The sequence below is a fragment of the Ursus americanus genome, chromosome 20, assembly GCF_024610735.1.
Source record: "Ursus americanus isolate L20-20 chromosome 20, mUrsAme1.1.p, whole genome shotgun sequence".
NCBI classification, from domain to species: Eukaryota; Metazoa; Chordata; class Mammalia; order Carnivora; family Ursidae; genus Ursus; species Ursus americanus.
The window spans coordinates 17224926-17238460 of NC_142146.1; the positions used below are offsets into that span (position 1 = coordinate 17224926).

The following is a 13535-nucleotide window of genomic DNA, read 5'->3' on the forward strand; positions in this document are numbered from 1 at the left end:
ACTCTGAACTCACATTGTTTTTGTCAGAAGAGGGCTGGTTGCTTCAAGGTTCCTTCTATTAAGTTCATGGTCTTTGCAACTATAGCAGCCAAGTCCATCTTACCTACTGAGTCTCCATGAGTTGATTCCCAATTCTGGCTGCCTGTTCCGCCGGCAAAGGGAATGGCTGTAGGCTGTGGCAGCTTTCCACCCCTCTTCCCTGAGTGGACTGGACCATTTTTCTCTGTGCTGACCACTTCCCTCTTGTGATCAGTGTTCTGGGAGTTGTGGTAATGGCAGGGGGTTTGAAACACCTTGGACCCGGAAAATCCACTTCCTGTTTGCTACATAGTGATGTTTCCTGTGTAACACTGGAACATTTGCTCATTGCTGTGACTTCATGGCCAATGTCATTTGGGTTATCACATCCAGGGGTCATCTAATTTGTAAGGACACATTTTAGTTGGTTAGCCAATTCATCTGTATGGTGGGAATAATCATGAGGATTAAAAGTATTTATAAAGCACTCGGAAACTATGCCAGGCACATAGCAAATGCTTTATAAATACTAACTCACTTAGTTTTCGTAATAACTCTGCACACAATTATTATTATTATTTCCATTTCGATGATGTGGAAACTAATCCACAGGGAGATTAGTAACATTTCCAAGATCATGCAGCTGCCTCTTGGTAGTTTTAAACCAGGGCATCTGGCCTAGAGTTAGTTCTCTTAGCCAATAAGCCTTACTCTCTCCAGTGCCCATGGCCCGTTGTCTTGTGGTGTTTGTGGGTTGATTGGCCCACTCTACTAAGATGGAAAGGTAGTTTAACAGGATGAAAGATTTATTATTAATGTTTTGAGAATGCAGCTGTGCTGGCATATGATGAAGGAATTTTTTTTTTTTTTGCTAGCCATTAAACAATGTCATTATTATAATGCATCTTTTTAGAAGCTGACTGCCTAATGGGAAGTCAGACATACTCTTTTTGGATAGGGAAATGATGTCTTCATGTGGATTAGTGTCAAATATTTTGGCAGAATAAGGTAAGTACAACATATAGTAGTTTTGTTTGATAAATATATAGAATGGGAAAGTGGATCCTTTATTTATTTCTATTGTGTTCTATTTACCTCATCTGTAATAATTTCACTAGCTATAGAATATCCTTCATTTGTACTTTGGAAAGAATAAGGTATTGGTTTGCACTATGCTCAGCTTTACCATGGTACAAAAAAACAATCCTCGGGGTTATCCCAGTCATAGGTACATACTGGTAGATGAAACTATTTTAATACCGATAACTTACAATTTATTATATAAATAATTACAAGTTCATATTGTAAGTGGGGGGCATACTTGAGTTGTTATAGTTAATTTAAGCAATTTTTTTCTTTTTCTTTTTTTTAAGCAAATTTTTACTTTTCTTTTGGTGAATTCATGACTTTTATAAATGTGATTGACTAATCAAGATGTTCAGAATGATTAAAAGGAATAGAATCTTCTTTACCTTTATGTCCCTAACACCTGGCAAGCAGTGTGTATGATTGGCAAATGTTGAAGAATGATGACTTTGGGGTTTCACACTCTACCAGAGAGTTCTAGCTGGATCTGGAAACTCTCTATTCTGGTGGCGCATTCGAATCACCCAAGCAGCTTCAAAAACTCCTAATGCTCAGGCCTGACTGTGTTCAAAGTGCTTCTCATGTTGAGCTGCCATTATAATCCAAGGGAGACTGAAAATACATAAATAACTGTAAGATACGGCAGGTGGTGTTACAAGCTATGAAGAAAAATAAAGCAGCGTAAGGTAGAGAGAATAAATGTTTAAGTCAAAGATGTTTGAATCTTGGGAAACTACATTGGCTTGGCTCTCATGTTAATTATTGGTTTGGGAAAAAGCTCATTCCCTTTATTTGGCCTCCATTTACCCCTTCCCCCCATTTTGTTACTTTCTTTATTGTTATCCTCATGAGTCCTGGGCTCCTATTTCTGCAGCTTCCAGCCATTAACTTCGATAGTGCCCAGAATAGCATGACGAAGACCGAGCACGTCATCAAGGTGGGTGGACACAGAGCCCGAAGTCAGTGGCATGAGTCCACAGAAGCAGTTGAACTGGAAAATTTTAGGTAAGAATCCAGTACCTCCCTTGCCTTCAGCAACCTATTCTAATTAGCCTCAAACTTTGTCACAGGAGCTAAAATTTAAAGCTGTCTAAAAATTTACCACGGGGAGTCTTAACTTAATCATTTTAGTTCATGCTTAAATCATTCCCAGAAGTAGTGCGTAAATACAGCTTAATGGCTGCATCTGGAACCAGCCTGGGAGTTTCAGGACACCTTGCTGAGATACCTTTGGCATTTGGTCCATGAGAAAGTGGTTTCAGGTTGTTGACCTGGCCTGGTTGATTCCAGGCTTTGTCTTCAGCTTTTGGTCTGTCCATACCTTGCCAGCACTGAGGAGGCATAGAAGAAGCCATTGCTGTGAGCAGATGTGGTGGCTAAGGACTGTGGTTGTCAAAGCAATTGAGGTTTTCAGTTGAAGGGATTGCACCTCACCTTTAACATGGAAACCGTCAATCCATGCTCCTCTCTCCTATTGCCATTTAGACCTCCTAGGAGTTGCACAGTCTGTGGGCCACTCCCCTTCCAGGAGCTGGTTCTCTCAGTTTTACAGTGTGCTGACATCATTTGGCACTCAGTGCCATGTAAATAATGAATGGCACGAAATAACAAGATGAATATTCTAGAACGATCATTTATTTATTTGTCCTAGATTTTTGTCTCCCTGTCATTTTATGACAATGAATTTAATATTCCACAAAATCACATGACATTATGCGGTTTGTATTTAGTGCGGAACACTAAATTCCCTAAAAATTCTTACATATTAAGTCTACTAGATACTAAGAATGCATTACAGCCCTCACCTGGCTAGGGTAGGGACATGCTCACTGTCCAAGGACATCTGAAAGACTACAAAGGCAGAACAGTACAAATGATGATATAAGGCCATAGAACTTGCTTTGAGGTGGTATGTTCATGTAATTCCAGCTTATTTGGCCTGGATCTTAAACCTGGTCTATTTTCATATGCACAAAAATAGTATATCATATATTTTATAGCAATGTCACCATTTTGCACATTATCTCATATCCTCTCCCAGTTTTAAAGTGGACTGTTTTGCGGTATTTATAACCTCTTCAATTGGCTGTAATAGCAAAAGAAAGAAGCTGAAGATGGGATGCCTCCAGACTTTGTTAAACACACACAGACACACACAGACACATACCCATACACAGCAAACAATCAGTAACCACAGAAACTTTTCACGGCTGGAGGGGTGTAGGCCGTGTTTGATGAATCCATATTACCTACAGGGAAATATGCATGGTAAGCGCTGGTGTTAATGGCTATAGCAGCCAGTGGGGGTGTGGGTGGGAAAACGAAGGGAAGAATTGCGTACTGCCTCATGCACAGCGTCTAGATACTATGTTCTCATCATTCTTTCGCTTCGTATCCCCTTTTCCACCCCCTGAACAAGTTTAGCTATGAAGTGTTTATGAGGAATAATTTAGTTACTTGGTGAAATGAAGTACGTATGCTCGATCTTTATTATTATTTATAATTGACTTTTTAGTTCCTTTTTTAACAGTCGATATGTACCTTTAGCAATATGTTAAATCCCGAGAATCCTTCAATATCTGCATGAATACAGATGATCTGTGCCTGCAATAGGAGCTCTGAGGCAGCCTAAAAAATTTCGGTTACAAAATGCTTTTCTGTTTGTTCCATATCAGCATAAACTACAAGAATGAGAGAAACTTCAGCAAACATCCCCAGCATAAACTATTTCAGGAGATCTTTACAGCCTTGGTGAAAAACAGACTCATCTGCAGGTAAGATTCTCCCAGAAAAGACCAACAATTTACCCAAGAATGGCATATTCCTAGCATATGGTTTGAAGCAGTTTATGAGATTGAACATACATCATACTTGAAAGATAAAATAGAGCAAATATCATTTAGCAGGAGGCAGATGAATAGGCACTGCAGGCGATCTCATTCAAATTACTCTGGTTAAGTACTGCATTTAGCCAAATGTTATAACAGATAAGGTAAAATGGCATAACCCGGGTTATACTGTTTTTCTTACTTTTCTTACTTTGAATCTGGATACTCGGGAGGAGTTTATTGTCAGGGTCCTTATGAAACAGACATTGGGTAACCCCATGGCCAACATCCTCCTGGGATACTTCTGTGGTTGATACAAAGACTGATTAAATGGGCTGCCCCAGCCTTGACCCTGGGGAAAGGATGAATGTATAACCTCCAGTCATGGCCCAGTGATGATGTTTCTTCTCAGGACCAAGTCAGATGTGCTCTCCATTACTCTTCCTTGTCTTAACACAGGTGCAGTGTTGGGACTGTAGAGAAGGATTAGCAAGACCTCTAGATTCTGTCTCACAAACATCAGGGATTTTCAGTGAGCCATTGACTAGTGTTGAATTGCAGTCAGGACTAAATTTTCTATCCATTTGGGCTGCTTGAAGTGCAAGCTGGTGATGCTACTGCTAGATATGAGGTGACTCCTGGCACTGTGTCATGGTGGGACCTTGCCTTCTATTCTTCCCTGGAGGCCCAGGCTCTCTCCCCCAAGTATCAGCTGGGAAGATGCCTATAAAGAACCTTGAATCTCCCCCATTGCTGTGGGACTTGATTGAGATACCTGAATTCTGCCCCAGTGAGATGGGAAAAAATTACTCCTATTCTGGAAAATAGGAGAAATACTAATAATTTAATGCCTGGACCAAGTGACTCGGTCCAGTGCAATAGCTGACTTTAAGTAGAACAGTATGGTGGTGGGTCCTCCATGATGAATCAGCTACTAAATATGCCTACCTAAGTGGTGGTCTAATGATTTGATCTTTTGCAGGGGGGTTATTTAGTATGATGTTTTTAAGTATTGGATAGTGGCTGCCAAATACATTGGTTTAGTTTAAAGCAATCCAGGATTGGGACTGCATCTGTTATGCCTTTGTACTTGATTTAGGCAGAGGATTATTAGACTGGCTCAGATAATACAAAAAACCTAAAATCTTTATCATGGTTATGGAATTGGGTCCCTGCTCAGTTCTTGACAATATACTCCGAGATTGTTGAAAGATTAATGAACGCTACTACAAAGGACATGAAGTTGTCCTGGACTGTTTTCTTCTTGAGCTTAAACAGAGTAGAACAATGGGTGATAGCAGAATAATTATGCCTGAAATGGTATTAGGAAATGATGTTCTTTAATTTGTTTTGAAGACGACTATCATGGACTCTTCAAGAGATGTCCAGTAGACCATTTATCAGGTCAGTACTTTGAGGAAGGCAGAATATTTCCTATATTTAAAGATGTGAGAGATGTCGCTGTGTCTGCAGTCTGAGGGCACTAGATGCAGAAATTGTTAGGGAAACTAATCAGGCAAGGGTTGGCATCCAACAGTCGAAAAGATCTTAACAATTCTGAAGTTAAGAGATCCCTTGTCAGGACCTTTTCAAATTCTTAGTGATTAATGAGGCATCTTAGATTGGATGGAATTACTGACTTGCAACATGAGTAGTCCCTGGAAATCTTCAAACTAGGAAGAGATGATTATAGATGTCTTTGCTTTCATAGTATGAGAAGGAATTTAGGAATGTTGAACATCAAGGGCATCCTTTTATGTCATCCTTTGGCTGCTGACAGATTGTTACGTTCAGTTCTATTCTAAAAGCAGGGTTGGGTCAAAGATGGCTTAAGTGTAAAGGTCTTCCATTGTTTCTCTCCCCATATGACCTTGCTAAGATAGCCAGATTTACCTTTTCTCCTCCTTTTCCCTCTAAATTTAGACTTATAAAAGAATTACATCTCAGGGCCTTTGCTGGTATAGCTTCCTGTCCTTTTCTTTGCAAACATCAGATTTAATGTTGGCTGGAAAGCTTGGATTCGATTCAATAAATAAATTTTTGAATATCTACTGTGTGCAGAGAAGAGAGGGAATAAACAGTGGGGAAGGAAGAGAGGGTGAAAATACAAAGATGACTAGGACGCATGATCCCTTTCTTCTAGGGACTCAGCATCTAGTCTGGTCAGCAAAATATTTACCCACTATCCCAATACAAGGGAAAATATGGTGGATATAAACTATTTATTTATATTATGACAACTAAGTACTGGGGGGGGGTGGAAGGACCGTGGACTTTGGTCTTTGGTCCAGTTCAGGCTGTAGACAAGATTGGACATATTCAGGTGCTATGCCATTCAGGTTTACCCTGAGGATGTGGCTGAGTGGGAATTTTGTCTCATGTGTAGAGTGTGAGCCCTTCCAAGTCCTAAGTCGGTTTATGCCCGAGTGATGCTGTTCTTTCTCTTGATCTATTTCATTCTCCCCAACTGCAATCTTCCCCTAAACCACACTTCTGGATACCTCCTTTCTGGGTGCTTTTCCTAAGATTGACCTGTGATTACTCCCTTGTTCTCAGAACTGAAATCGCCAGCTGGCATCTGAAATGAGACAGGACTTGTTAATCCAGGGTCAGATGAGGTGACGCTGTAAGCATTGCAAACACCTCATGGTCGAGCTCAAAAGGCAAGGAAAGTATTGTGTCTGAAGCTGAGGTTACTGCTGGTTACATGTGGTCATGAATCTTGATGTGTAGCAGAGTATGGAGGCAAATTTTGATCTTCCAACTCTCCCTTCTGCCATAATGTCATTTGTCTGTAGGAGAGTCTACTGTTCGAAAATAAATCCACCCCCTTCCCTGTCATCTGCCTGTCCAGGGAAGTACAAAGTGTGCTTGGTATCCAAGACCAGGTTGTCACCAGGTTGTCACGAGGTCGTACAGGGAAGGAAAACTTATCACAAAGTTGACATTTCCTCTAATTAACTGCTTATAAAATTGGCCTCTACTCAGATATCTCTTCTGTGTATCTGTTCTTCTGAGCTCCCTCTTTGTTGGTCCATTCCTTGCTGATTGCCGGACCACGTGCAGATCCTATTACACAGCGCAAATATAACATAATCTAGTTGTGAAGTTAACTTGCAAATCTAGCTAAAGATATAGAATTTCCTGAAGATACTAAAAGTGATGGGGCTGACCTGTTGGGATCCAACAAAGGAGGCACTGGCAGAATGAGACCACTGACAACTGAAGAAGAGGGTATTAACAAGGAAGATGACGAAGTGGGACTTGAAAAAAAGCACAATTGGACCAACAAAGGTTAGGAGAGGACTTTAGGACAAATTGATGACTCTTTCTAATATATTTGCAAAAATGAACCTCTTTTTGCTGCAAAAGTGAAAAATGAATTCAGGGATGTTGGATCATGTTACATGATTGGTCAGAAAAAGTATGCTCCAAAACGTCAGCAGAGTCCATTCCTGCTTTGTTCTGGTTATTAGGGCAGAGTTGCAATTATAACTTAAATTTTGTTAAATGTAAGATAAAATAGATTTTAGTTTCATAGTTTATATTTTAAGATCATGTTTTCATTAAATCTTGTCCCCTGCTATTTAATATGAAATTTGGTGTTATTTAAAGTGATTTCACTTAACCGGTCTCTTCCTGGTACGATTATCCCACAATTGCCAGGATATCCTCCCTTCCCCTGCCTGTAACTTTTATAGAGATAAGTATATACAAGGTTTTCAAATTTCAGTTAAAAGAAAACCACCTGATCCATTTAGCGTGACCTTTTTGGTCTAAAAATGCAATCACTTTTCTAATAACAAGTTGGTATCGTTACTATTTTACATCCTATTTTCGGAAATATCAGGTTTTGGAAATGAGTCTGTAGGAAGTCTAGATCGGGAAGATATTTATTTATACTCCACACAAGAGCTTAAGAACTGCTTGGGATAGGGGGCGCCTGGGTGGCACAGTTAGTTAGGCATCTGACTCTTGGTTTCGGCTCAGGTCTGACCTCAGGGTTGTGAGATAAATCCCCTCATCAGGCTCAGCATAGAGTCTGCTTGGGTTTCTCTCTCCCTCTCTCTCTGCCCCTCCCTAACCCCTAAAATAAATAAATACATCTTAAAAAAAAAAAAGAACCCCTTGATTCAGGGGAAAGCATCTAGCAGAGCCTTCAAAATTTAGAAGCGCTGTTCAAAGTGTCCTGGGGCCTTCCAGGAACTTCTAACCAACAGGACCTGTGTAGTTATTTGTCTACCAGACAGACCTTTGCTGTCTATGTCCAAGCTAGGCCTAGGTCATGATGCAAGTGACCCTTCCTTGAGCTTTACTTGATCCTCAGCACTGGCTCCCCAGACCCTGTCTAGGGAGGTGAGAGGAAAGGACTGGAAGTTAAGATACAGCAGTGATCTCTTCAGTATCTTGATTTAGTTCTTGAAATATACAGAATTGATGGAGAGATGCTTTTTCTGTGATTTTCTTTCATCAGGTAGCAGACAGGCCAAAAAGGGCCTTTGAAGATTTCCTCCTCACCTAGAGAAAGGGAAGCCTGGTCACTTTGGTAAATTCCAGCCATCCCCTAATGACTGGGGTAAAGCTCCAGTTCCCTAGTGATTCACAAAGCCCTCTGAGATCTTGGTCCTTCTTGGCTTCATCTCTTGCTCCTGCCTGGTGCATCCATTGGGCTCACCAAGATGAAAGCAAGCCCCTCATTATTCCTCAGAGAGTTATTTTCTCTCACCTCTGAGCCTCTGCCCATGCTAATCCTCACCTCAAGCCTGCTGCCCCCGCCTCTTTGCCTTCCTGGCTGTTCTGGTCCCTCAAATGGTCCTGCCCTCTCTTCCCATCTCATGGCCCCGGGACCCCGTTCCTCTCCCCCATACACTGAGCTCCCAGGGAACAGGGCTTGGGTCTTTTATCTCCAACTCAAGCCATTGACACTGGTTTTATTGGAGAGCATGGAGACTGAGATTCTTCCTGTCATGGAATTTCTCTGCATTAAATTATTTTGAACACCATAAAAAATGTGAGAATACAGAAAATGATAAAAAATGAACAATTACCCTTTATACCACTCTTAGAAATAGTTGCATTAATTCTTGCTTTATTTCCTTCTAATCTTTTTTTAAAGTCTGTGCTTTTTTTCTTCACTTATATGAGAGATCATTACGCATGTACAAAACTGTATTATGCTGTTATCCAGAGTAAAGTTTTTAAAAGAGCTGTCTCATTGGCTGAGGCTCCTTGAGTATCTTGTCTTTTTGTCTCTCTTTTGCTCTAAGTTTCAGAATCTTAACTGTGGAAAGAAGAAAAGAACCTTCAAGAACCCAGGGTCTCACGTAATCCTCAAACAAAAGCAAGCATTCTGCTTCTTCCCATTACCAAACGTGGAGCAAATATTTAGTTCTTACATTTTTATTTCTCCTGAAATGTTATTCTCCTCAAATATATATATACCCCCCCACACACACACATACAAAAGACATCATCCAGTTACAGAGGTGGAATGGGCCCTGAAGAAAAAATCCAGTCCAGCCTCATTTGATAGATGCAGTAGTGGAGAGGTTAAGGCCAAGCCCAGGGTCCTCAGGCAAGACTTAACTGGTACTCTTCTCTTATGCCTTGCTGTTTCCCGGGTTCTTTATTAATCAAAATATATTTAAAATTTACTTTCAGTTTTGCACCAGAAAGGTATCACTTCAGTAATCATGTTCTCTCTTTTCTGCTGTCTACTACTGCTTCTTGCAAGAATCATTCACTTGGTTGTCTAACAGGCATGAAATTAAAATGTCCCCACCTTCCCAGGAAAGCGTTGCTTGGTCTTGGCCCACGTGCAACCACCAGAACCAAATCAATAAATGACAGCTTCCCGTCAGTTCATGAGCTTCTGAGAGCCAGGCAGTGAGTTCCAGACACATTCTAGGAAGCACATTTCCATAGCTAAAATCAGCCAGCCCCCAAACACTCGCACTTACGTAAGTCCACCCATTCCTTTATCCGTGTTGCTCCGGCAGACCATACCTCTTAAGTTGTATGTAACTGTTGTCAATTCATCTTTTGTTTTATATATTGCTTAGTGGATTTTTTCTTCTTTGGAGACCTCGAAGTTGACAAACCGAAAAAAGGGCTTTTTATTTTTCTTGCTTAACTTGCCCTCCCTGAGCTTTATTCTTCTCCCTCTGTTTACCTGGTCCAAGCTGCCATCATGTCTTGCTTGGACAGTTGCAGTAGGCTAACTGGGCTCCCTGCTTTGATCTCTGGCTTCCTATACTGTTCTCAACACTACTTCCAAAAGGATCCTTTCAAAATCTCTGTTAGATCATGTTAGTTTTTTGCTTAGAGCCTTCTAGTGCCTTTCCCGAATACAAAATCCAAAGTCCCTATTCTTATTTTACAAAGCCCTGCAGATCTGGCTCTTGCCAGCTCTCCGACTTCAACTCCTATTACTTTGTCTTTGCTCACTTTGCTCCAGCCCCACGGGCTTCCTCGCTATTCTTGAACAATCAACCACACTCTTGCTCAGGGACTGTATACTTAACCCTTTTGCTCTTCTGACCTAGACTCATTCCTCAATTCACTTGGAATGTAATTTTATCAGAGAACCCTTCTCTGACTGCCCTAAAATAATATCCCCTGGACTCCTTAAACTTTAACCTTTGCTGTCCTGCATTGTATCCCACCTCATATCAATTTTTATTAGTCAGTGTTTATTATTCATCTTCTCCCTTTAGAAGGTGAGCTCTATGAACACAAGTGCATGGTTTTGTCCTTTACTGTACCCCAGGCATGTAACAGTGTCTGGCTACCAGTAAGTGATGAGTAAATATTTGAAAGCACTCTACCTCTGAAACTTCCATCAAGGATGTAGAAGAAACACATTCAGACAGTCCTTTCTGCTCAAGATCCCCCTGACTGTAGGGACCAGCAAAGACCCACTGGATGAACTCTTGGTTGGGAGCCTATTTGGGGCTAGATTTAGGAGTCAACACAGAGAAAGAATAAAGACCCATTAAGAATAGTGGAACAAGTCAGTAAAGATTCCTTGAATATTCATCTGTAATTAATTTCTTCACACATGTTCTTTTTTTCTTCCAAGTTTTCCCATGTCTATTTTGATGTGAATTTTACTTTTCTAGTATGTCCCCCCACCAAAAAAAAAAAAAACCCCACAGGGCTCTATTTTATGAATTTGGGATGATATTTATTTTGAAACAGGTTTGAATTTCTCCACCCTTAAATTTTGAGTCACAGGTGGAAGTTTTGTTGTTGTTGTTGTTTTGTGCGTTAATGAAAAGGGAAATTTAAATTACATCCCACCATGAAGATGCTGCTTATTTGGCTAAGCATGGTACAAATGAGGCCGGGGAGTGAACCTCTGGTGTGTGCGTCATCAGCCCCTGGACTCAGTGACTTCAGACCATTCGGCTGTCTTGTTGATGTTGGTACTTGCAGCTCTAGGATCCAATACCACTGCTTCAGGACTGATTTTTACATAGAGCTCTCACACTCCATATTGGTTTTGTCTACCATGCAAGAAGGTGAAACCCTGACTACCTTCCTTTCAATGACTATGTGGCCAGTGCCATTTTTCCTTCCATTCTTGTATCGATAGCAGAAAGTGGCGTGTGATGCTGAAAGCAACGTGGCAGGTGGTCATGGACAAAGGTCGTGGGAGCTGATCACTCTGCCATGTATTAATAGTCCTGTGAAAGAAGTGACAAAAGTTCAGTCACAAGAGGGGATAAATATTTGCCCGCTCATGAATCTGCTGCTGTGTGGCGGCTATATTGGGACATACCCTCCAGGGAAACACTATCTTTGCAGACAGACAGCTTCTTCAGAGCTGCCTCAGAGGACCCCCGGCTGCTGTGCTTAACATTCCTGCTCCCACAGTAGATTCATTTTGGAAAGTCACTGATCAGGGGTCCTGGGGGGAGGGGGAATGGGAAGAACGGCAGGAGCACTGGCCCAGGAGTCCGCCCCCAGTTCTGCTCTCCTGTGCAGCCCTGGGCCAGCCACTTGGCTTCTCAGGACTGCAGTGGCTGCCTCAGTAGAACGAGGGCAACCGTCTTTATGATCGGTCGCTATTATTCTCTGTGATTCTCTGGTTGCACTAAGTTGTGTGTTTCCTAGTCCCCCAACTCTTGGCAAACAGAGATCTATATCGTCTTACAGAACACTCCATTCCTCTTGAATACCAGAGCTCCATCCCATGTGCTGCGTCCTTGTGGGGGGTTCAGGGCTGGGAGCCAAGGAAGGAACAACTGCTCCTTCAGAGGTCAGTGCTCAGGGGGGAGAAGCCAGAGGACTCAGACACCAGGAATTCTATTTACATTTACAACAGCAGAGGCCAGAATCACGTAGAAATATTAATAGCTTTGGGCTTCAGTCCCAAAATTGCAAAACAAAAAATCCCATTTGCTTGGAACAGAACTTTTAACTCAGACTTTTCTGGAACTCATTTATTTATACTCCTTTAATAATAATAATTTTAAGAAGCCTATTCTGGAATTTTTTTTCTTTTCTTTTTTAGAGAAGGGAGGAATAGAAGAAAGCTTTTCATATTTATTTTAATATGAAAAACATTGCAAAGGTCATGAACTTTCCTCATGAAGAGTGTATATAGTTAACAGGAAAAATACCAGTGCACACATATTTGTAGCATGAATCACCTCTTAATATGTCCTGTGGCTTTTCCTCTTAAATAATGAAAAGCAATCAGCATTAAACCTCATTAGATTTTTAGCAGCTGTTGCAACTTGATCATTATTTCTGTTAGATCTTTGGGATGTCGTATCTTTGCACCACAGTTCAGGCTACGTGCTATCTTTAGCTAACCCCAGCACCTGAAAGGGAAAGCAGTCATGTGCAATCTCCCTATTTATAAAGATTAAAGGTATTCTCTCTGTAATAGGAGCCTCAGAATAACCACATCCTTACAAGTGTTCCCATAGGTGATTGTTTTGAATTCAAAGTGTATTTCAAATTTGCATTATTTTTCCCCCTGCAAGGAAATCAAGATGAACTATAGTGCAGCTTCCCAGTGTGCTGTTGGCTAATTCTGCCTTGCGGGCAGCCCTGGGATGGGTTGAGTCCTGCCTTTATTCTCAGAAGAAACTGAGCTTTGCCTCCATAGCAAAGGTGTCACTGTCATGGTGCCTGGGCTGGAGGAGGGCCGTGGTTGATGGTAGCTATGGTGGGCAGCTCCTGCCGGGAGCCCTGGTGATGGCAGGAAGAGCAATTCTCAGCCAGTGATGCTTTTGGAACATCTTGCTCAGCCTCTCTCTGCAGAGCAAGGCCTCTTCTAGTGCCTTCAATCCATCAGGAACACTCAGGCATCCTTGGGAATATAAGAATATGGGAAAAGCGTATTTACCAACCTCCTTCCCATGAGCAAAGGCTTAGTGGATGGGATTTGGGATGGAGTAGAATGGGGTCGGGGTGGGCTGACACCTACAGGGGCAGTGACTCTAGATGTTCGTCCTGCTTTTGAGGAGGGGGTCTCGTGCACTCAGTTTTGAGATGTGCAGGTTTGGGGGCAGAGCTGAATTTCTCAGGATGGTGGAGGAGACGAAGCTGAATTCTGCCACCAAAGGCTAAGGATTAATACGAGGCAGG

The 13535-nt window shown here is 41.6% G+C and overlaps 1 protein-coding gene across 2 annotated transcripts in view; it reads left to right on the plus strand.

Annotated features, from left to right (window-relative positions):
• NEK10 (NIMA related kinase 10) overlaps positions 1-13535 on the plus strand; it is a 219997-nt gene that overhangs the window by 21680 nt on the left and 184782 nt on the right. For both annotated transcript variants that reach the window (XM_045774471.2, XM_087870152.1), the window contains exons 4-5: positions 1979-2109; positions 3780-3878. In XM_045774471.2, coding sequence (XP_045630427.2) covers positions 1979-2109; positions 3780-3878 — 230 coding nt within the window. The remainder of the gene's footprint in view (positions 1-1978; positions 2110-3779; positions 3879-13535) is intronic.